The 25,116-nt window shown below is 39.7% G+C and overlaps 1 protein-coding gene across 3 annotated transcripts; it reads right to left on the reverse strand.

The window, feature by feature from the left end:
* Positions 1-311: 311 nt before the first annotated feature.
* map3k4 (mitogen-activated protein kinase kinase kinase 4) lies at positions 312-24,541 on the reverse strand. Of its 3 annotated transcripts, none has more exons than XM_079249074.1 (27): positions 24,340-24,541; positions 18,289-18,479; positions 16,811-18,210; positions 13,743-14,003; positions 13,338-13,490; positions 13,099-13,256; positions 12,532-12,648; positions 12,328-12,427; positions 12,103-12,186; positions 11,741-12,010; positions 11,494-11,643; positions 10,970-11,131; positions 10,731-10,864; positions 7,886-7,964; positions 7,716-7,794; positions 7,405-7,507; positions 6,867-6,989; positions 4,522-4,622; positions 4,352-4,432; positions 3,563-3,754; positions 3,401-3,471; positions 3,189-3,305; positions 2,946-3,105; positions 2,710-2,832; positions 2,274-2,380; positions 1,316-1,495; positions 312-1,147 (listed from the first exon to the last, which is right to left on the reverse strand). In XM_079249074.1, exons 1-27 carry the CDS (start codon positions 24,369-24,371, stop codon positions 1,127-1,129), a joined length of 4,749 nt encoding a protein of 1,582 aa, XP_079105200.1. In that variant the 5' UTR covers positions 24,372-24,541; the 3' UTR covers positions 312-1,126. The 3 variants fall into 3 exon arrangements, with proteins under 3 accessions (XP_079105200.1, XP_079105201.1, XP_079105202.1); XM_079249075.1 differs by lacking the exon at positions 24,340-24,541 and adding an exon at positions 24,072-24,197; XM_079249076.1 differs by lacking the exon at positions 6,867-6,989.
* Positions 24,542-25,116: the final 575 nt, after the last annotated feature.

Consider the following 25,116-nt stretch of genomic DNA (forward strand, 5'->3'; position numbering starts at 1 on the left):
TTAAGCTGTACAACTTCTCCAGCACACATTCACAGCAAAAACAAAAACGACTCCCATTATTTCATGAGAGGGTCCGGCGTTTGATGTTCTATGGGGGATAAAATGACCATTTATAAGATTTGCAAATCATTGCAGTGGGTTTTTATTAACATTTTAAACAGGAACCCCAATTTTTTGGGTTGCATGTAAACATGAACAGCATTGGGGCTCAGAAATTTGGATAACCATGTGGAACAAGGACATATGCTACATAAATTCTTTGAATGCTACAACACAAAAAAAGATGCCTCTTTTATAAAAACGATTGGTTTATTAATATTGTTTGTACATAGCAAACACTGTAAGAGCAGCAGAGGACCAGAAGTTGTGGCATGTGTGTGTTTGTTTGTGTGGATGTTTAGCGCTGGACAGCAGAGGCCCCGTTTCTCCACCTAGTTAGCTACACTCCAGTCAAATGGGCAGCTCTTCACTGGTGACTGGTTGGTTTGAACATGGCTCCAACTTGACATTTTCTCCTCAGAAAAGAAAACACATGAAAAAAGTCTTTCCTTGAGCTTGTGCTTGCTGGATGACAAGCTGGATGACATTTCTGGATGGTATTCTTTTCATAAAGCTAAACCCGCACTTCCTTCCATTCATTTGAGGCATACCACACCTTTTGCAGCCTCAAAGGGCGAGTGAAATTAGATTCACCCCTTCTCTACTCAACTGTCCCCTTGGGTAAACAGTTTTAAAAGTGCTATAGATCTCTCTCCCACCCCCCACATTCGATAAAAACAAAGTATTCCTCAATGCCATTCAGAGGTCTATTAACCAGTGAGAACAAATATATGTGGCAATAGTTACTTCAACTTTACAATATTGTTTATACATGAATTAAAGCCAATCCTATTCTTACAGTATGTACACCCCCCCCCCAGCCCATGGATACATAAAGACAACAATTCAATAATCCATAAATCCAGTTGTCCTCTGAAATGATATTGTTTTACTTCCTCAGTTTAACTCCATGTGCCTTCAGCCATTCTCCCTCTTCTCCACACCCACAGTTCTGTTTTTCTTTTGCCAACAGCATGTACAGTAGTGCTTTAGTGTGTAAACATAAAAGCCAAGGAGGTGGTGTCATTCACTCTTCATCTGTGCAAACCTGAAACAGACAAGAGGCAGCAGCTTCTGTCAGGGCTTACTGCTAAACCAGTTGACAAGTGACAATCTTAACTTGAGTCAAACTTTGAAATGAAAGTAAGAGTATTTTTAAAAAAAATGAAATTTAAAATAAAAAAAGATGATTTAAAAAGTGTATGGTGTATCTCACCTTGACAAACGGGTGGTCCAGCAGCATGCTTGCTGTCCAGCGACGTTTAGGTTCGCTCTCCAGGCAGTGATAGAGAAAGTCCTTCCCCTCTGTGCTCAGCTTCTCAGGGATGGGGGGCTTATGGCCCATTCCCACTTTGTACATGATCTGAAAGTTGTGCTCATACTCATGCCAGGGCCTCTACAGATTGAAATAAAGATAAAACAGTGAGTTATTTCCAGTTTCCTGAAAAGAAAAGAGTCAGTAAACTTCACATGTTACGCCATGCTAGCTCAACCCTTTTAGATATCTTAACAAGCGCTCCGACTACAACCATCTTCTCTGGAGGTTTTGCAGAGTCAACAAGTGCACGAGCTGAAACAGAAAACTTTAGCCAAAATCCAACTTTAGAAGTAATATAAAAAATGTACGTATTGAGTCATAAAAGAAGCAAATCAGTCTGTATTAGAGGTGGGAAAAATCGAATCGAAAAATCGAAAATTGGGATTTTTTGTTTCACAATTTTAAAATTGATTTTTTTGTTAAAGAAAATCGTTTGGTTTTTTTCAATGAAATAAAATTAATCTCCTCAAAAATTCATTTTTATTGGTTTTATTAATCTTTTTACTTGTCTTCTTGGGCATTATAGCAGCAGAATGATTGTCTGGCTACTGTGTTGTTTTCTTCTAACTGAAATCAAGAAAAATTACTAGCAAAAAAAAAGTTTATACATTTTTTTTGGTTTTTAATATACGAAAATCAGCAATATTGAACAATTTTGAGAATCGCAATTTAAATCGAGTCGGCACCCAAAAAAATCGGAATCGAATCGGGACAAAAGCATATCGTCACAGCCCTAGTCTGTATGTCTGCAGTTTACCTCATTTGGATAAAAACAAAGCTACAACTTCTTTCCACACATTCCTTCCTCTCCTTGAAATGATGAAATCTTCTGTTTTGTGATCTGATCACATCTTACCTTTCCAGTCACCATCTCAATGAGGACGCAGCCTAAACTCCAGATATCTGCTGCTCTCCCGTGACCTTCCCCCTTTGCTCTTGTGATGACTTCAGGTGCCATGTATGCTAGAAATGTTTGGGACAAATACCAGTTACAACCCAAGAATGCATTATTATTCATAACAATGATTTATAATATGGTATGGGAGCATATAACAAATATATGTTTATTTAGACAAAATAAATAGAAAATATGTTTCATATAAAAACAGGAAAATGGGATGAAGCAGAAAATATAGAAGACGCTGCACCCAACAGACCACAACAGAAAGTTAAGGTTCCACATACACATTCATCAACAGGACAAAACAAAGCTGAATTAATGAAATACTGGTAGACGGTGAAATGGCGCCGGGGTTGTGGATGCCACTCTGAAGTGAGATGCAACTTTTCACCTGCAGTTCCTAAAGTGCTGTTCACCTCTCCTGGCATGGTGTGAGTGTTGTTCCTCAGCTTGACGGAGCAGCCAAAGTCGCCAAGCTTAATCAACCCCGCTGACGTCAGGAAGATGTTGGCTCCTGTTATAAAACAATGTGGTACAGTACAACTAATTAATGGCAACTAAAATAATACTGAATGAGCGAATATGAAAATATATCAATAAATGAGGGAAAGAGTTCCCAACACGGACCCTTGATATCACGGTGGACAATGCCGTGTTCATGCAAGACATTGATGGCTGTAGTGATCTGTTTACTGTAAAGCCTGATGACGTGTTCCTGGAGCCCCAGTCTGGACACCTCTTCCAGAGTGCCCTCATCGCAGTACTCCATGAAGATGTACATCTCTTCCTGCAGGGGAGTAAATGAATGCTTACACCAACCTGCTTCAGTTTGCAACACATATAACTTGATTTAATGCGTGAGTTTCTCACCCGATGGAGCTCGACTCCAAAGTATCGCACCAGATTTGGGTGTTTGATGCCTTCAAATATTTTAAGCTCATCTGCAGTTTCCTTGATGGTTTTATGATCATTTGGCTGGAATCGGATCTACATGATAAACAGAGAGAAGCCTCTTTTATGATCTGCATTTTCAATGATAGCTTAAATTAAATCTAACAAATGAAGTTTCCTTGGCTACAAACCTCCTTCATTGCCATTAGTTCTCCAGTGTCAACATTGATGCAGGTGTACACCTTCCCGTACTGGCCCTCACCTGATATAAAACAGGCAAACAAACATGACATCACTGTCTGCAAGGGTGTGTTCATCATAAAAAGAAAAAAAAAATCACCATGTAGTCATACCTATCTTGTTGCCCCTCTGCCACTTGAAAGTCACCTTTCTGAGTCCGACATGCATGACATTGTCATAGGACTTGGGTGTGTGACACACTTGACCGATAATGTTGCGCTGCTTCATCATAGCGTATCTTTTCTCCTCAAATCTGCGGATGGAGCAACGGACAGCCTCCATAGGGCCTTGCCTTGCTGCTGTGCCTGACAAAGAAGGTAAGAAATGGGAGTTAATCCAATTTTCCTGCAGTTTTAATCAGTTAAAGACGTATCATAAGTTTATTAAAAATATGTGAAAATAACACGCACATCCCAGGAAAGCAATGCTGGACTGAAAAAGTAATACAAGACAAAACCGTAAAGGTTGCACACCAGAAGCTGCTCCTAAAGGAGTTTTAACCCTTTAAGACCAAACCCATGAAAAAATGATAAGCCTAATGTTTTCTTTGTTCTTTTAACAAAATGTAAAAGAAAAAAAACATTTTGAGAGACATTTACTATTTCTATGTCAAAATTTTTATGGCACAATTGTCTGCTTTCTGGTGTCCATTAAAGAGAAAAAGCCAGAATCAGATTGTGTCCAACAGGGTTTATTTTGGCAAAGTTTGATGCCAAATGTGTCAGAAACTATGTGCATCATATATGCCACACTGGGTTCTCATTAGTTAATGCTGTTACACTGGTGTCTGAAGAAATCAATGTTCCCAAAACGGAACAACATTTAATCTATAAGGAGCAGCTTCTGGTGTGTGGACTTTACTTTATCTCTCTCTCTCTCTTTTTTTTGTTGTTAAAGTTTACCCTTGGACTGGCTGATGAAGGCTCGGAGTTCCCAGCTTCGGCGTGCCGCACTGTTCGGGTCTCCCTTTGGATATGAAGGTTCTGAAGAAAAATGCAATCCATAAAAAGATGTAAGCGAGGATGGTTAATGGCCATCTAACAACGATGCAGATATAAATGAATGCACCAACCTTCTCTGTCCTCAGTGGGGCTGGAGTGGCGGCTCAGGGATTTAAAATGCAACTCTGCTGCAACTGATGACAAGCGATCATTTTCATGGATATTTGATCCCCTGCAAAGACATGAAAGACACTCATACAACACTGAAATACAATCAAATACCACTGAGCCAGATGGTAGGTGGGGATTTTCTTCATAGACATATAACATACCATGTTACAGTTTCAGAAACTAAACGGCTTCTGCACATTAAATGAATTGTGGAAATTAAACAGTAATGATCCCCGTTTTCCTAAATGTATCTGAATTAACTTGCAAAACAATAATGAGAAAAGCATAAAAATCTACTTATTGTAAACTCAACGTCATTAAAAACTTTATGCAAATTTACTAAAGAAGAAAACAGAAATTTCCCAATGAGACACAGGTAGTCAGACTGAGATCTAGTCAGTGTGCCTCTTTTGTCTACATCATATTTAAAGATGTTTCCACATCTTGAATGAGGTCCACATATAGAAAATGTATGTGATGGAACATAATTTGCAATGAATATCCCTATGTTTAACTATGCTTGGAAAAAAAAATCTATGGGGAACTTCTGTTTCATAACCATCACAGTGGAGTTCCATCTCATCTTAATTCCAGAGCTCACAGATGAAAGCCTTTCTACAGTGAAACTTAACTATTGAAGAATTCTCTAGTTTAAAAAAAAAAAAAAAAAAAGGCTGAAATTGGGCTCATTTCTTTAAAATAAGTACTGATCACCAGCCTTACAATGAATACTTAATGAATGAAATACTTAACTTTATGAATGCATAAATAATGAGTTATTTGTTAGTGTCACGGACAAGGAGACTGATCATAGTAAAGCACAAGGTTAGCGCTGAAAAATGCTGGTTAAAGTGTTAAAGTGGCTCTTAGAAAACATTAGTTAATGTCTCCAAGTGACCAAGCCAGAACCCTGATTTTATGCCAACCAAACATGTCTGGACCAAAGACACGACTCCAGTCTGCAGGATTTAAAATGACTGCAGAAAATACTCAAGCAAGCAAGTAAAGTGCTTCAACTAGACACTGACTTCAGGACCTGAAAGTGTATCTTAACAAAATAAACAAATGTTAGTTTTTTTTCTTAAATAATTTTGCTTTCACTTTAATGAGATACTAAATTAAGATTAGCAATATAAATAAATGAATTTGAAATATTTAAACACAAGGCTGCAGCACAGGATTATGATTTCAGCAAAAAGAGGGAAAAATATTGAGCATCTATTGAGGTGATATTTTTTGGCGTATTTTTGAAATCCAGCAAAAGCTCAGCATGCATCAATCATTTGCACAAGGTTAGATTGAGATAAGTTTCAATCCCACACACCCATAGGCCAGAAAATCTAACAGCAGTCAATCACAAACATTAAAGCAGGATTGATATAAAAAGCACTAAAAAGCAGAATACCATTCTACCAGCCTTTCAGTGCTAATTTCCACACCATGCACAACAATCACCGTCTCTTCCATGTGAGCTAACAGCACATGTCGAAGGGATTTTTCTTTTCGGGTGTGGTGACATGATGCAGGGCTTTGCTCTTGAAATCTGTTCAGATCTCCTAAAACTCTTTTGTGGTCAACATCAGTTCCATGCAAATCAAATTTTGAAGGCATCTTGTAAAAATATAATTATTTAAGGGGAGAGGGAGCCATGCAGCAGCTGCTGCATTAATGACATAAAATACAGAATAATGAGATGTAATTTAAGGTAAATGCTAAATGCCTTAGATAGTTGCATTTGATAAAGACTAAATTCTTAATTGAAAAAATAAAAATGATAAATTAATAATACACTGAAACCCATTATGAACCTTCTCCTAAACTATCAATGATTTATTGTGGCTGTAAATCTGTGATCATCCAAAGATGGGAACTGAAATATTTCACAATATTTGTGAAATATTTCAATATTACATCATTAACATTGATTTATAAAGTATTTATCCACATTTATAGAGCTTATTAGGTTAAGTAATTAGGAATGACCCAAGAAATCAGCGCTCTCTTAGTAAAAGCTATAAATTCAAAGCTACAAATAGCAGAAAAAAGGAATGTCAACAGGAATGTCCCAGACTCCCCATCCCCTGAAATGAACAGTTTAAGTGACACCTTGGTGAGGCATCACAGATTTGTTGAGTGGGCAAAACACGTTTTGCCACGAACTCCCACCGTAATGTCACAAGGAATTTAAAATCTGAAAATGAGGTATTCCCTCCTGCCTTATGCAACAGCTTAAAAAAACGAGCAATGGCTTAATTTCTGCCACTAGAACTGTCTTTAAGAGAGTTTCTACCCAGGGCAAGGCTACCTGACATCATTGGGGCTGCTGCTGGGTACTTTGGTGTGGCTGTGCTCCCCTGGGCCCTGCGGGACAGGGCGAGGGCCGTTGGGGAACAGCTGGTTCCGGAGATCACAGGGGAGACTTCGAGAGCTGTGTGGTGAAAAAACAAACTGAGGAGCACTGCGTTGGGAGGTGATGTGGTTTGTATAGGATGTCTGTACATGTGAGTGACTGGGTGGCTGGTTGAGAACAAACGCAAACACACACACACACACACACACACACACACACACACACACACACACACACACACACACACACACACACACACACACACACACACACACACTCATTCCTAACACTATGAAGAGTAAAAGGAGAAAACAAAATGAAAATAATAATGGAAACGCTGCTAACGTACCCACAGCATATGCACACAGAAGCTCTGCTTAGTTTAGGAGCAAAAATAGTGGTAAATATAAAAGCAAAGCCATGCAATAGAAAGTATACATAATAAAACACAAAAGGGAAACGGATCACTTATAAATCCTGAACTTTCTCTTACCTGAAACTGTCAGCATTGGGGATAAACAGATTAGGGTTTGGTGGGTCACTATGACAGCGGACAGGGGCAGGAACCTTCACAGGACGAGGAGTATTCCTGGGAGCTGAAATGGAAAAGCACCAAACCAGGTCGCATCATGGACAAAAAGGAAACCTTAAACCAGCTAAGCACAGAGTAAAAGCAAAAAAATTCCAGTCATACACATTTCTCTTCTGGAGTTAGAAACCTGAAACATGATGTAAACTGGAATAAAGTCTCAGCTCTGCATATGGAAACCACCAATAGTTTAACATCACAAGACAACATCTTACCAATGTAGAGGCCAGTAACTGGGCTATGAGGTTTTCCAATCACATGTCCAATACATTCATTCATCAAGGCTTGTAAGTTCTGCAAAAATAAACGTACATCTTTGATAAAAAAAAAAGGCCATTACAGTGTAAGTTATAGAAAACAAAGAGAAGGAAACTTGCAGCTTTACCAGGAAGTCATCCTCCGGTAATGCAGATATAAAGCCAGGTTCAATAGCCTGAAGAAAGTCAAAACCCTGAGTTGCCCACCTGAGGAAGCGAGACACAAGGGTCATTCAGGGTGTCTGAAAGCTTTAAAGTAAAAGGTTTACTACCAAATCAATAAAGCCTGATATATGAACATTTTTGACGAATGCCACCACAATTTCAAGCTAGTGCAGCAGGACGTCACTGCTACATGTCATTATGTCTGAACTCCACACTCTTCGGGGTCAATCTTGTAACCTCCTGACTAGAAAGGACCAAAAAAGACTTAAATACATTATTTTAAATGCCAAATTTAGTTTTAAATTTTAAACTAATCATAAATATCATGTTAACTTCTAATAATACTGAGTCAAGTATTCCTCGTGACTAAGGACATTTTTTATGTTTTGCCAAATTTTTACTCTGTTTTCTTTTGGCCATCTTTCATCTTCAGCATGGGAAATTGCTGACGTCCAGTAACTGCAGACCATGGCTGCTTTCATGGTAGGTTTTGAGTCATTTATCTATTTTTCTTCTGAAGAGCTGTTCAAAACATTTGGCGAAATATGACTGACAACACTTTATTCCTGCATAGAATTAATTAAGCTACTTCTGTCTTCTGTCACATCAAACAACGACTAGCCCCACTCTATGGTCCCACTGGAAGCTCATGCCATCACACTGGAAATGGTATCTGCTTCTGATCATGAGCTTGATTTACTTTATGGTAGCCCTGGTAACACAATGTCTTCCTGGACTGTGTTGTTCTGGACGTACAACCCCAATTCCATTGAAGTCGGGATGTTGTGAAAACACAAACAGAAACACAATGACTTGCAAATCCTTTTTAATTTGTATACAAGTGAATATATTACTAAAGATAAGGTAATTAATGTTCAAACTGATAAACTTTATTATATTCTTTGGTTTTTTGGTTGTTGTTTTTTTGTAAATATTCACTAATTTTGAGTTTTGATGGCTGCAACACAAAGCTGGGACAGGGTCATCAAAAGACTGGGAAAGTTGAGTAATGGTTAAAAAACCTGACTGGGTTTAAAAGAAGGATCCCTTAAAGGCTCAGCCCTTCATAAGTAGGTTTAAGTTAGCAATGTCCCTGGCTGTGTCATCGCTCTTCTCTGCAGTTTAGAGAACTGTCTAACAAAACAATGTGCTTGTATTTTCCTCTTTTTAGATTTCTTTTAACACAGTCATGGTGCAGAAACATTGAATTCACAGATAAAGCCAAAGGTCATGTCTGGCATCCATAGTAACAGTGATATAGCCAAGCTGCCAGGCTTGCGCAACTCGTTCATATCTGACAATCCCTATGCATGTTTCATAGTCCCATGCAGAGACTGAGAGAAAGTGAGCAACAGTCAGACCTAAACAACCACAAACACAACCCCACTTGCCAGTAACAATGGAAATAGACACCGAATCACAAGGCACACAAAAGCTCAACAGGACTGTTACTGAATATATTGTAATAGACCAGGTTCATGTTTGATATATTACCTGAACTTTTCGTCAGGTTCTTTAAAATATCAATTAATAACAGTTTCAAAAAGATGTTAATCATCTTAACTAGCTTGTTTTTTCCCCATTTACTTGATCTGGTCAAAGTATTGCAAAGAAAAAGAAACTTTTGTTAGAAAGTACACTAAGTCCTGGTTTAGGTTTGTTTTAGCTTTATGGATTTTCCAATACAATGAGCAGTTTGAGAAGACTATAGCTGCATGAGCTAGTAGAGCACATTCCACAATGTATATGCGTTGTCTAATATTTATAAATATTTTTCACAGCAAAAGTCATGTTATTTTTGTGTTGTTCTGTTATTTAAAAAATGTTTTCCCCCACTTATGCAGTATTGAAAATAATATTGAGTATTGAGCACCATCCATAGTATTCATATCGAGTTTGACATTTTTTAAAAAAATCATAACTACCCTAGCAGGTACTAGACTGGTCAACCTGCAGTTCAGAACTGTCTCCCACAAAAAATGTGTGACACATTATGAAGTACAAAATAAGACTACAGACAACCTGAACAAGTGTTGCATCAAGCAAGAATGGAAAGAATTCCACCAACAAAGCTGCAGCTGTAAGTGTCTTCAGTTCCCAAATGATTGAGTGCTTTTAAAAGGAAACGTACTAAAGATGCGGTCGTCCCAGCTCTTTTAGAATGTGTTGCAGGCATCAGATTAAAAAATAGTGAATAGTTTAAAAAAAACAAAGAAACACATGGTTTCTTACTTTTAACATTAGTAACTCGTCTTTGCAGTGTATTTGATTGAATATCAATTAAAAAGGATGTGCAAATTGTATTCAGTTTATGTTCACATATTACACAAAGTCCAAACTGGAATTGGGGTTGTATTTTTTCAACCAAGAAAAAAAATCTGTAATAATCCACCACTGATTACAACCATATATATGCTAGTATTCAATGGATTTGCTTCTTTTAAAACCTATGGCTGAGCGGTTTCACTTGCATCAAGTAAGCTGTTGATCACTTACTACAAATGCCATGTTTGGAGTTAAATCAAGGTTGGTTACAAGCTTAAAGGTTGAAGAGATCACAAAAATAAAGTCTACAACTAGGAATACACAGTTTTTTATTTAAATGTCTCATTACTTATTATCCCTTGAAATAGAGAATGCTAAATATCAATAAATAAACCCCTCTTCCCCTTAGAATAAAAAAAGCTGCAAATTCCTAGAGAGTCTGCAGTTTTGAGTTGAAAGGAAATCTCATGACACAAGTCAACAGAGTGACAAAAGGCAAAAAGAAAAGTGGGTTATTTAAAACTGTGGAAGGCGTGGTCTCACCTGGGCTTGGTGCCCCTGCCACTCTCACATTTGGTTAGAACATAAGTCATCCATTTGCGGGCAAAAGCAATGTAGCGTTCCCCAATCCTCTGCCTGAACTCCCCTGACATTAGCCGCACCACCTCCTTGTGGTACTGTAAATGAAAAAAGAAAAAAAAAAGGGGGGCTGTGTTTAGTATTACAACCTTTCGTAAAGACTACACACAGCGTGGTACCTGTTGATCTCTACAGCCTTTTACCTCAAAGGCAAAATTGTAGCCTTGTATCATTGCCTCCCTGTAGTACTGATGGAGTGTGGCTGACTCTGATTCCTCCACCTCTTCCTCAAACTCTGAGGTGAACATGTATTCCACTCGGTCAATGGCTGTGCTTATCTTAATACATAGCTGCAGGGCCTTGTTCTGCGGAGGAAGAGCAAATATGAGATAAACAGGCATGAAAGACTGCTTTTAAAATAATTTCATAACAAAAAAAAAAACCCAAAACAAAACAAAACAATGACAGCTTTAAAAAAACACAGCATCCTATAAGAATTTAATTTTCATATTTTGGATTTGACTGTAACAGCTATGAAAGTTTAGTACCTTCCCCTTAGGTAATACCACTAAAATCTGGTCTGAAAATGGTTCAGTTTTTTCATGAAAGGTTAATAGTAGGATGGAAATTCAGGGTAAACGATTTACAGCTGCAGCAAAAACAGATCTGAAAGTAGGACACTAGTACATGACGATACTACAACATAGCATGTAGTTATTTTAGGTACCTTGAGATCCTCCAAAGCGCTTGCAATGAGAGGCTGGCTTGATGTCTGCTCTCGACTGAGGGTAAGTACGTCCTCCATGGACTGCTGAAAAGCCTTTCGCTGAGTCACCAGGTGAGCTGACTGCATCACTATCAAGAGCATGTTCTCCACCTGAAAAGCACATAGGACCAGCGGCAGGATTGTCAACACCACACACACACAAAGGCACAGATGAAAAGAAAAGAAAAAGAAATTTAGGCTTAAAAACCTTCATGGCCATTAAAGTGTCAACAGTCTCCATTTGTGGAACCAGTTTGAGGAGCCCTCCATCCCATTGAGCCCACTCAGAGTCAGTCGTGGAATCTCCAGCTCCATGTTTGCTCATCAGCAGGTAGGCATCATCTTCAGCAATTTCATCAGGCTCTTTGGAGCAGTCTTTGCCAGCAGCAGCATTGAGAAGCTGCAGGATGAGAGGTCGCTGTTCCATCAAGCCACAAGGTACAAAAACTTGTAGCTCTTCCAGGCCTGGAATCTGAACCTGCGAATATGAAGAGGAGGTTAAATGGTTACATTCATAACCTGAGAACAAAAAAATTAAATGATGTGAAATTAACAAAAGCGCTTGCTCACCTTGACATAATTCCTCTTTTTTAGTGCCTCCAGGAGACGAGTCACCCCGCTAGTGATACTGAAATCTGCAGCAACTTCCAAGTCCTGTAGTGAAGGATAAAAAGTATATGTCACAACACAAAGTCCCAGTTCTTCACTAAGCAAGAAAACAGGTTCATTCTGCAACACCAGTACAGTTGTGGATTTCTGTTTCGGTCCACAATCCTCCTAACTAATGAGTCTCACCTTCCGAAGCATTTTGGCAAAGCCCAGAGCCTTGGATGCTCGCTCCCGGGCCTCATGAAACAACTCTTTCAGTGACCGGCTGGTCTCGATAACAGATCGTCTGGACATTTTAAAAGGTTGAAAGTTTAAAACATCACAATAAAATAAAGTCTGAATATGAGATAACGCAAATCATTCATTCTGATATTCCATCATCTTCCTCACCTGATCTCATCTGAGGCTGTGCTGTCATCTGCACTTTCCCAGAATTCATTCCCACTTTTCTGCAAACCAGCATCCAGAAACTCTCCAGTGGATTCAAGCAGCATCCCAGCAATGTTACTGCAAGGAGGAAAAAGACTTAAACTTTAACTGAAATCATTAAATAAAACCTAAATTATTATATACTGTTTTAATGTAATTGTAAATGTAAATACACAGTTAATAGATGGATGCAATTATCAAATAGTCATTAAGTCTCAACACCAACTATTGTGGTATCTTAGCAACTTGTGCCTGTTTAATGCACAACTTGTGATTAAATGGTGCTAGAAGGAGAGATCAGTGCAAACTATCCTTGGTCAAGCTGCAGACAGGAGAAATCTAAGTGTAATCATTCCTTACAATTAAACAAATATTTAAAAGTCATGATCCATCCCTTGTAATGGTGCACTCAATATACAGTCTAGTATAGTTACTTAGTCCAGAAAATGGAGCAAACGTGTACCACATTACTGGGTCATTGGTTTGGTCAAACCATGGGCACACTTGACGAACTGTGGGTTAACTCACCAGAAAAGTTCCCCAGACTGGGCCTCCCCTCCACGGATGTATGGCGTGATGACCTTAGTGAAGTTCCATTCCTCCTCTAACAGGTTCTTTAGACTGTGTGAGGCCTGAGGCAGCTGCTGCAGCATCTTGATCCAACTGTGCATATACTCAAAGTAAACCTACAAAACAACAGAGCGTTAAAAAATGCCTGCAGGAGCACTGCAAGTTTAAGTGGAGGAGGGAGAGATTAAGCATCTTACCACCAGCATCTTGTGAAGGTCTTCTTCAAACTCATCAATATTGGCGTTTGTCTGTAAGCCTTGTGCATCGGTCACAACCCCACGCAGCATGAACTGGTAATACTGCTTCATTAAAAGTCCTCCTTTAAGAACTTCTTTACACTCACGCACCAACTGCAGAGCACAGACAATATATATGAGAAAACTTACACATACAAGAACGGTCCTCACCAATAACATGCCAACATTTTTTCTTCAAGACTGAACTTAAGCAAATCCATTTTGTTTTCATGTCCAATTTTCTGCTTGAGAAAATTACTGCAACAGAGCTACACTATGTTAGCTGTACAAAGCTTCCCGTCTCAGAATGAATGGTCTGTATTGAGATGTGAACTTCCTAAAATAAGGCTTTTATCAGCTGCTTGCCTGTTTGATGCTGAGCAGTGAAGGGTCTCCAGCAGGCCTCTGTTCAAGTCGAAGTTTAAGGCATTCGTGAATGACATTGAGGAGAACTCTGCACAGGACAAGGAATGCAGGTCGGAAGGATGGGAGATCCATGTCCAGCAGATCCTCCCAAGACACCTGGTCTGTTCCAAGCTCTGGATCAGTAGCAAAGCTGGAGGATACATGGCGCGACAGCTCTGGCAGGTAATCACTGTACAGCATGGGGTCAGGGAAGTCTGCAAACTGCAAGAAGAGGAAGTACGGTGAACTTGCATGCTAAATTCATGGTGAAACCATTTGCTTCATGTGCACAATCAAAACATGATTTTCCAATAAATAAAAACATCAAGCCATTCTTTTTTTTTTTCTTTTGCTTAACCCATCACAGGTAACCAACTTCAGGCAACAGTCAACTTGGGTCTCCTTGCTTACACCACAGTCTCACAAATGAGCTAATTATCTGTTAAATTAAACTCAATGACCATTGTGTAATCTTATCTTTTATATTTCTCCCTTTTTCCCTTTACTAGCTGTTCAAAACATCCTGCATTATGTATAGCCTGGACTTCTTCCATGCTTCCATTAATGAAAATCCCTATTGATCTTTCCTTGAGAGCTTAATCAAATTACTAATGTTTGCCACAATAAAATGAGCTGTATGGCCTCTCCTTTCACAGACGCATGATCAAGAGTATCCCGACCTCCTGCATTACAGTGTGGTACGGCGCCTGCATAGCATCCTGCCACAAAATCCTTCAGCACATTGTGAGAGCAGCTGAGGGGGATCATCTGTGTCTCTCTCCTCTCCATTCAACACATTACAACACTAAACACAGTCCCAAGGCCCTCAATGTTGCTGGAGATCCCACCTACCAGTCTTGCATCTTCATCAGTTTGCTGCCATCAAAACTGGGGGACAGCTTCATTCATCAGGCTGTCAGGAAGCTGAATTCTCTCCCTACTTCTGAGTCTTGTCTTTTCACATAACTCAGTGCAAGTTTACTGACACATCACTTCACATTATTTATGTATTTCATAATTTGGGAATTAAAAATCAGTGAATTGCTAAACTGAATTTCTTTTAACCAGAATAAAGCATTTCAGGGCTGGCTGAGATGGCAAAAAAATTAAATATATTATGACAATTAATGATAAATCCTGACCACAATACTGCATTTGATAATACTGTTGATATGTTTGTTGGCATTTACATTTTATTCATATGTATTTACAGTTGTATTATCACTGCAGAACATTACATAAGCAACATAAACACTGAAGAATTTACTTCATTTCATTACAACTTCAATTAGTAATTTTGGCTGTCTGCATTTTTTGACAATGCACACAATCGCACGTGCTCTTCTCCTGGCTGCAGCAGAAATGTGCTATCTGAACTTCTTATTTTTCATTAGTTGCTTTCTTTATGGGAAAAAAAAGCTTTTTAAAGTATGAAAAGGTATAAATGTATGCAATGAAGTCAGTCAGGTCACAATGGTGTCAATAAGACTTGCTTCTGCAGATACTAATTTGGTGCTTACAGAAAAAAAGACAGTAATGATGTGCAAGTGTGTTTGCCAAAAGAAAGAAAGAAAGAAGGGCTGAATGGATGTCCTTCAATCAGCTCTAGTTACAGAAGACATTGCTGTTTTGATTAAAAAAAAAAACAAAAAAAAACTTGGCTAAATAAATAACTACACCGACTTCACAGTTTGAGATGAGAGTATAAGTTTGTTCTCAGTCAGTATGACCCCTGCTTTTATGCCTCCTGTTGTCCAGACATTCGGCCTCTGCATGCATTCAGTCTTCTTGCTGGTGGCTCAGTGTTTTGCAGCAGTAAATGAGTACGGACACGTCAGTTCACGACTCAAATTATTTCATTGCCATTTTTCATAATTATTCAATTACAGGAACACCGCTGCAAAGTGTGGAATGAACATAAAAGCTGTGTGTGCCACCCAAACACTTGAGGGAATACACTGATAGTCTGTCCATAACTTTAGGTTATTGAGAATTGGTCCATTCCCCTAAAGTGTTGGGTGGCATACAGGAAACAACTAAGATAGCAAGAAGGCAGTTGCTAGCATTTAAGCCATAGTTACTGAGCATGAGATTTACTCATAAGGTTTGAACGCTAGTATTTGGAAACATTTTGGTTTGTATGGAAATGAGAACGGACAGGGCATGGACAAGACAAGTATTTTCAAAACCAAAAAACTATAAAACTAGTCTAAGTAGCCCCGGAATGAGATGTACAGACAATCCTGATAATTCTTTAATATTGTATCATAGTACCCTGAATCATAATTGAAAAGAATCGTGAGGTACCTAAAAAGCAAAACTCTATAACTGAGCATGTATTTTAACAAGATGGTTAGACATACAGGTTATTGTGTTAGTTTTGCTAAGGCACAAACCCTTTGCGCTGTCTGTGGATCACGTTAAAACAGGGGTGTCAAAGTCCAGTCCTGGAGGGCCGGTATCCAGCAGGTTTTTGTTGTTTCCCTCTTTCAACACAGCTGATTCAAATCAAATGGACCCAGCAGCTTCTTGTCAACATAATTATGAACTTGTGAGGTGTGTCGGAGCATGGAGACAACAAAAACCTGCAGGATACCAGCCCTCGAGGACTGGAGTTTGACACCTGTGCCTTAAAATATGTCATGCTTATCACCAAGATGAACATAAATGTTATTATGATCTAACTCTGAAACTGTTTTATTGCTTGGCCTTGATACAAAAAGCACTTTACTTTCCATTAACCTTTGCCTCAGAGAGAGAAGGTTTATTATAAGTAGAGGAGACTTTATTTTTTGAAAAAAAAAAAAAGAAAATAGTTTTCAAGTATTATATTGATATTGTAATAAAGTAATAATTGTGAACATTTCTGTCCACAACATTTTTGAATAACAAGTGTCCTTACAAAAGACACTGCTCCAGCACTGACTGAAATTACCTTGTTTGGAGCTTTTTGTCCTTTACTTCAGGACATCACCATGAACAACATTAGTATGGGCTACTAACTGAGTGAAAATGAGTGATGATATTACCTCCAGTGCAGGAGTGTGCTGAAGCAGCGCTGCTCTGGCCCTCTGAAGAGAGCGGTCCATCAGTTTGTGCAGTCTGAGGATCAGTTTACGCAATCCCATCTGTTTCAGAGCTTTATCTACAAATGGTCTGTAAATGGCTGTGGGGCAGAATACTTCTCCCGCAGAAACATCCAAATTTCCTGCTATAGCAGTTGGGAGAAACTCGTCCTCTGAAGATAATCGGGCAAATTTGGGAGTCAAGGTAGGAGACAATTCTTCCTTTTCTACAAGTCCAACTACCTCTTCATCACTTTCAGCAGTGAAAGTTGCAGTTGAGTCATTCTCCTCATCTTCCTCATTTTCTTCTTCTTCATTTCCACGGGAGCAGCGAGGTGAGGGTATCTCAAAGACAGGCCACCCAATGCGGGACAGATCATGGAGGCCTAACACAGTGGCCATAACACGCAGCTTCTGGTTAAGGTCCTGGGTAATATTGAGCCACAGACAGAGTGCCTGCACCCTGCCCTGAAAGTCTCGAGCTGCGTACTTTTCATAGTCCTTCTGAAGGGCCTGCAGGGAGGGGTACAAACCTTCGACATGCTCCAAGAGTTCCATAACCCGCTTGACCTGCTCAAAAGCCAGGCGCTGGCGTTGAAGGTGTTCCCTGGAATCTGCGCCAGAGCCTAGAGGCTCTGCTGCATTCATTGCCGACGACGGGCAGGCACTAAAGCCCCAGGGATCCACTCCACAGTGGTTTGTCTCTGCTACAGCAAGGTCCCTCTCCTCTCCACAGACAGGATCTGGGACACTTTGAGAGTCCTGTTTGATCAACTGAAACTCTGAACACTCAGCCCCTCTCAGGCTGTCATAGTTGACTTTAAAGTGCAGCACCTCATTAATGATGTCAGGGATAGCCTGACGGGCGGTGAAAAGAAAAAGGTCCTGGTCGTTGATGGAACGCCGTGCGTGCCATGCCTGCAGCTCTAACCAAATTACCTCATTGTTATGACCCATGAAGGCCATGTTATCTAAGCCTCTCTGCTCCTTCTCCTTCCTCTTGGAGGACATAGATGTGAGCTTGAGCAGCAAACGTAGAGTTTCAAAAAACTTGAGGCGGTCAGCTGGACAGTCTGTACGGGAGGTTTGCCGGTGAGTTCGGGCCATATGGGGCATAGTCACGGGAAGTTTGCAACTGCTACAGCCCAAGCTTAAGTAATGCTTCCTCGGATCCATGTTGACAGCACCAAAATGGCTTGACTTTGAGAGTGGATCTAGCATGAAAGCACCCTCAAAGGTTTTCTTCTGGTCTCTCTCGTTGGTGCGCCGAGTGGTCCTCTGCTTCTTGTCCTGCTTGTAGCTGTTCTCTTCTGGTATCTCTACTGGTTTGGGACTCTCTCTGTGATCAGGTGGCCTCATGTCCACTGAAATAAGAACAGATAAAAGTTAGCGGAATGTATAGCTTCCATACATCCCTCCATTTAAGTGATAAATGAACTTACTCTTGTTTGGAGACCTGCCAGTACTTCTTGACTGGTTGTTCTTCTGATGCTTGCCAGACATGCGTTTCATCTGACGCGGGGTATAAGGAGGCGATGTGCTATACAGAGCTTCTCCATCCTCACTGGGAGAGTCCCAGGACTCATCCATCCCAGAGTTCTGTTGGGATGCATCTTCCTCTGGCTTGGCCAGCCTGTCAAGATTGAATAACATTGATGTGAAATAGTAACAAAACAAATAAGTTGCATGAGATGGATGTTCACATTAATAGAAATGGCTGTTATCTGGATTTTTAAAATAGAGTCAGTAACTATTCACAAAAAAAAGTGTTTACACAATTATAGCATTTTCAGCTGTTTGCAAAGAGAAGACAAGAAATCTGCCCTAATGTAGAGCAAATGGATTGCTACACTGTAATTAGACTGAACGTCTGCTGCTGTTTACAGCAAAATTACCACCAAAAGCTACAGCAGCAGCGCTTCATGCATGACCGAAGCTGCCCACATGCAGGGTAATAACCTATGGTAAAGATAAGAGCTCAATCAGAGGAGGAGAAATAGTCAACCTACTGCCAAGTCATCACCCATGCAACACAAGTTGTGCTGCACAAAGAGCACAGCGTCAGCCCAGACTGAGTGCACACTGAATATAAGCTGACGATGCAAAGTAACATGTCTGATTCATGAGATTATAGGAAATTCTTGAGCAATTTTGATGATAAATTTCAGAAGATTATACAGAAAGTAGCAGCTGTTCTGCAGAATGGAAACAAGTCACTTGAAACACTTCCTTCTGGGAAATAAAAAAAAGAGGGGGAAAAGAAAACAAAGGCTTAAAGCAACATACCTTACAAGAATTCAATGTCAAGAGCTTTGTTCCCGAATGCCTTTATGAGAGTAATTTAATAGGATTAGAGGGAAATGTCAGAAGGTCAGACCCTGTCAAGGCAGAAAGAAAAAGATGCAGAGGGGACTGAAAACCAGTGATATCCATGCTTGACAGCATGACTCCCTTAATCAATCATCTGACTGAAAGACATTCCCAAACACGTGCCTGTTGATTTTGGTGCAGACAGAGTTTAAAAGGGAAAGTCTGTATCACTTTCCCTTGGGACAGTGAGTGTGAAGAGAAGGAGTTCAATCTGGAGATCAGTTGCTGAAGCTTTTCAATACGTCACAAAGAGAGAAAGACCCCACAATATATTGCCCATCTGTCCCAGAGCAGAACCTGCCTCTCTCCACACATACACACAATGAATCAAGGAACAGCTGTAAAGTAACATACAACTCAGTCAGACACCTGCTGCTAGTTCAGATGACAACAGATGACTCAACACCTCATATTTGTGGGTATTGTTGAGATTTTATTGGCAAAATTAAAATTAAACAACAAGGAGCAGTACATTACATGGTTTTAATGCATGATGAGGAGTGTGGACCGCCACGACGTGCAGTGCATTGAAAATGTGTAATGCACCGGTCCGCATTGTTTAATCTGCTTATATCCTGGCCCCACACAATAAACATTGTGAAATAATAAAAATATTACTTTGTAAAATATTTCTTTGTAAACGAATGTTTATTTCTTTTTACAAAACTTGCTAAATATACTGAAGTGTAGAAAATATATCATATTTGCCATGGATTTACTTTTTATGCTAAACAACCGTTGTCAAGTGTTTCTTTCATTCACCTGCCAAAAGCCAGTTGATCAGAACCATTTGATTAACATGTTGCTATGGTGACACCCATAACGGAATGATAAACCAGTGATTTAATGTGACAAACTTGCTGTATATACGTGTGCGTATATGTACGGAAATGATGCATGGCAGCTTGCATTAAAATTCTCAGTGATCATGATAAACATTAAATCCAGATGATGAGGCTCTGATGATGTCAAATTTAATTTGAACACACATTTAACCACACAATAAAGCGGCATAACCTTTGTCAACTTGACACGCATGTTAAGACTTGGAAAAATAAACTCAAAGCATCTATTAGGGTATTTTAAGAAAGTACTATTACATGAACAGCTGTACCACTTTCTATTTGCAACTTTCCAAGTACACATTCACAACCAACCATATTCAGACCCTTCTTGCCTTTTATTTCTGAAAGTTTTGTAGAAAATTAGTGCCTAAACTCCTAACACCTAGTAATTGTCACAGGCCCCTGTAAAGATAATAACCACAACATAACCAGTTTACTACAACAATCATGAAAATACAGTCACCACAATGCATTTAAGTACACTGGCTCCACTGTGAGTTAACTATGATAAACTGAGAAGGGACTTGTTCTGCAAGAGCAAGATGTAACAGTGTCCTTTTCTGTACCAAGGCACAAGTAAGCGATTTTGTATGTTAAAGCATTAAGCACCACAACAGACAAAAACACTGCTACTTAATGCAAACATTAAGACCAGTGTCAGGAGAGAGAAAACACACAAGTAGAATCCAACTGCAAATCCCTGCTGTCTCCGCCACATGGATGATCGAGTTCTGTGAACATTTGTAAACATTCCAAGGCATGCATGGCTGTGGGGCATCCAAGGACAGAAATAGTACATATGTGAGACTGAGTTTCAAAAGACACTAGTCTACGCAGAACAGCATGACTAAATCACTCAGGAATGAAAGCGGAACCAATGACGCCATCACTGCCGGCTGTTTGTTAGGTTGCCATGGTACATTTCAAGCACAAGTTGTGCTGTTGCAATAAACTCTGTGCAATTTCTTTTTTCCTTTTTCTCCCCCGAACCTACTAATAGACTCCACAGAGAAAGTTACTGGCCTGTGTGCCCTGTAGTTAACCACAGCAACATTATGGGTCCTCAAGCTGCCCCTGCTGGCTGCCACTGGTGAATTATCACTGCAGATGGTGTCTGGTTGTTCTCAATGGCTCATCTGATGGCTCACTGGGACTCCAATAAAGGCCAGTGGAATGCTCAAGCCCCCGGGCAGAAACACTGAGTGAATAATAAACAGCACAAAATCGAAAGTCTTTTCTGTACAATGACTGAAGCAGCTATACTAAGAGCTGCAGAGTCAGGGGGGCCTGACCTTTGACACCAACCATCCACACTATTCTACCAGCAAACGGCGCTCTATTGTATAGTTGTGACACGTGGCTCGTGAGGCCCACAGCTGAATACCACACAGCTGGTTAGTGAGCACACTTATTCACAATGCCTAAACTAAAGGGGAATTTTTTTTGGCAGGGAGGGGGAAGCAGGAGAAAATGGTTCAGGTTTTGTAAGAGCACACTTTCCTCTAATCAGGTCATGCTGGCATAACTAATGCTCTGTCGGAAACATGAATACTTTGATTACCTCCCCAATCCACAGATACACACGCCGCAAACATGATGTGCCCGTTGGCTACTAATTTCAGCATATAGTTTGACTTAATGTGAAAGAAAAAAACTAAATTATGGCTCAAGTATTGAGCAATCTGAGTCCCTGACCTGCAGTTAAACAGTTATTCAGCTCCAGCAGAAATCAGTTTTTGGATCACATGCTGACAGAATTCAGAAACAATGAACACAACGTACTTGACCACACCCATTTACTGGAACTGTGTGACACTGCCAGGATTGGACCTCCTAGCCTCTCCAACATGCAGCTGTGCAAAATACACAACAAAAACATTTGCTTCTGCAAGATATGAAAATATAGTTATTGTAAGCAGCACACTGCAGTGTTTACTAGTTAGCCTTGCATAAAAGTGAAAAGTAGGGAACTTTTCAGTTAAAGGAAAGGCAGAGATCTTAATGCACCAGTGGAGGCTCAGTCAAAATGTCACACATATATGAAGATACTCTTTATAAATTGTGTTATTGTTGTACAATCAATTTAAATGGTAAATGAAGTCATTTAAGGTAGTTTACATGCTGTTTGTGTCATAAATCCAGTGATGGCAGTTGTTTGCTTCCTCTCTGAAATGGAATGTGAAACTGCATAGCACATTATCCAGTGCAAACTCACACTTTCTTTTCCAGCAATGCATAATTCATATGTGCTCTGTGCCCAGTACTTAACCAACTTTGATTTGCCTTTTTATCATTTCTCATCTTGCACAATCTAAGAAACATCAGCCACCTAACTAGCAGTGACAAAGATACTATTGTTTCAAAGGAAATGACAGATGACAGAGACAGAATGTGAGAGCACGAGTCTCTCTCTGTTAAGCAGGTGTGGGAAGAGATAGATCCAGTTAGGAAATGCTAGAGGACAGTCCATCTGTATTCTACAGCCTGTGCTGCTGGCAAATGCAGGCACTAATGAGTTCTACCCAATAAGTGCTCCAGGGCTACAAGCAGCAATCTACTGCACACACTGCACCACATCCTGAAATCTCTGGAATGCCTGTGAGCCACAATCTTCAGACTGAGTCTGAGAATGAGGCATTATTGACAAAGGACCTCTGTACTTGCAAAGATAGAGATAGCCTTCGGTTGTTGAGTGAGCACATAACTCATTTTTCTCAATGTAGATTTCAGTTTGAAGTAACCTTTTACACACAATAAGCATCTCAATGAATAGTTATAAAGATGAGCGTTGATTGCATGTTGTGACATGCTGTCATTTCAGTCTCAAAATGTAATCAATTTGAAAAATGTATGCACTCTCATGACAACACAGGCAGAGATCATGTTACTTCTGTGCAAATACTGCAGTTTTGACAGTGTATTGCCACAAAGATTGCATGCTATTTTCTTATTAACATAAAAGTGGCAAGCCAAATCCATGCTACAGCAGATGCAAATGCCTGTTAGTAAAACTCTGCAAAGATTTTGCTTGCTCTTTCTATAGCTTGAATGGCAAATCACCCCTCTAAAAAAAACTGGTGCATAAAGACTAAGCATGGAAAGGAAAAAAGCAAAAGTGTGGACAATGGATCGTCATTATTCTTTATGCAACTGTGCCAGGCATAAAAACATAAACAGGGCCAGTATTGCACAATCATGCAAGCTGTTTGTGTATCCACTTGGACTGAGTGGCCACAAGAGGTAATAACAACTGGCTTGTACTCGCTTATTAGTGAATTGCCCGACAGAAAGGCCGGTCATAACCAGGATCATGGAAAATGACAAAGGCTGATCCTACATGATAAACGCCTTCAAAGTTACTCGCTCAGCAGACAAACAACTGCTTGTGAGGAGCAATGGAGGAAAGTGGAAGACATAACAGCAGATTCCTGGCGGTCTGTCGCCAGCGGTCAGGGACACACACGGCAGCATTTAGATTACGAGATGTGCACTTTTGACAAAATGTCTGCATGCAGTCTCCTGTGATAATGCAAAGTGTTAAACAACTTCGCAATCTGAGCAACGCAAACACGTTGCAGAGTAATAAGAGGCTTGTCGCTGCACATATTTGTAACATTTCGTCACCTAAGCGGAAGCCATTATGACCTAAATTTAAAAAAAAAAAAAAAAGCACAATGTAAAAGCCTACAGAGTAAATTAAAACCACGAGCGCTAAATTTGGCTAAAAGATTAACAATTAAAGTGGAGCAACATGCTAGCTAAAAACCAGCGAAGTTTTGTAGTTCACTTGTATTTAAAAATGCACGGTCTGAAGAGTGTAAATAACCAATATGCATCCAATTTAACTGAGGCACTTTGCAAAACTAGTGTAACCTTTGTTGGGTATATTAATGTTGGCGAACTCGTTAGTGAACAATAAACTGAGCAGAAACAGCTACAATAAGATGTTAGCTAGCTGCTCTCTGACATGTTGCACTCTTGCAGCGGCTGAATTTTAGTCGTAATGTTACCTTTTCATTGGGCCAGCATTTTGCCTTGCTGTCTATAGACCAAGAATCAGCTGAAAATCGAAAAGCTGCAGCAAAATAAGCTGAAAAATGTTGGCCAAAAAAGTTTACAACTCCTCTGTTGCAAATGCATTAACTGCACGAGTACCAGTATTTGACAGGAAGTCGACTTCTGAAGGGTGCGCAAGTGCTCCCACTGAACTGACTATAGCTCCCTATTTGGCAAAGCGGGGTCCTGATGGTGAAGAGTCTGTTCAACAGATTCGCATACCTGCTGGGCTTGTTGCGATCCGGAGGCTCCATAGCAAAACAACGGCTTCTTCTTCCTAGCCGTGCATCGACTGTACCATATCTAAGAGATATCAGATACACTTTGCACTGTTGAATCTTTGCAAGGAAGGCTGGATTTGATCTCTTTAATGCACTTTCTATCCGCCGGCACAGTTGATTGTGGCTTGTGCGTATGCCGTCGCCATCTTTCCAACGTACATTGAGGAGGAGTGCCACAGTTTTTCATTACTACGGCAACCCGGATAGTTCATATCTCCTCTGAAAGGAAGGCCCTGCTGTTTTATCATCAGGGCACAATTAATGAGTCAGCTTTCATATGAAAGCCACTTAACAAGTAAGCTGAATAGTCATACGTAAAATATATGGTTATATATTTATTTTATAATCAAACTACTTTTGAATAATTCAAATTAATTATTTTAGAGTCTGTGTGAGAGATAGAATTGTGTTTTATAAGTGCATGTGACAAAACAAATTTATAGATAAAAAAAAATGCAATCTGTTTTCAAAGAATATGACTGTACCTTCACCTTTTGCAAGAAAAAACATAATTTATCAGTATAATAAGCATATCTCCATCATACATTTGCCTCATCAAACACCAAAAGTTTTTTTTTTTTTTTATACGAACTTTTGTGTTTCTGCATTTCTCAAAAAATGACATTGTCAGATTAATTTACAAAACGTGTCATTGACAGTTACATGTATATTTTCTGATTAATGTTGATGAACAAGTGACCGGTATCTCTACTGACCC

The sequence above is a fragment of the Telmatherina bonti genome, assembly GCF_933228915.1.
Source record: "Telmatherina bonti genome assembly, chromosome: 11".
Taxonomy (NCBI): domain Eukaryota; kingdom Metazoa; phylum Chordata; class Actinopteri; order Atheriniformes; family Telmatherinidae; genus Telmatherina; species Telmatherina bonti.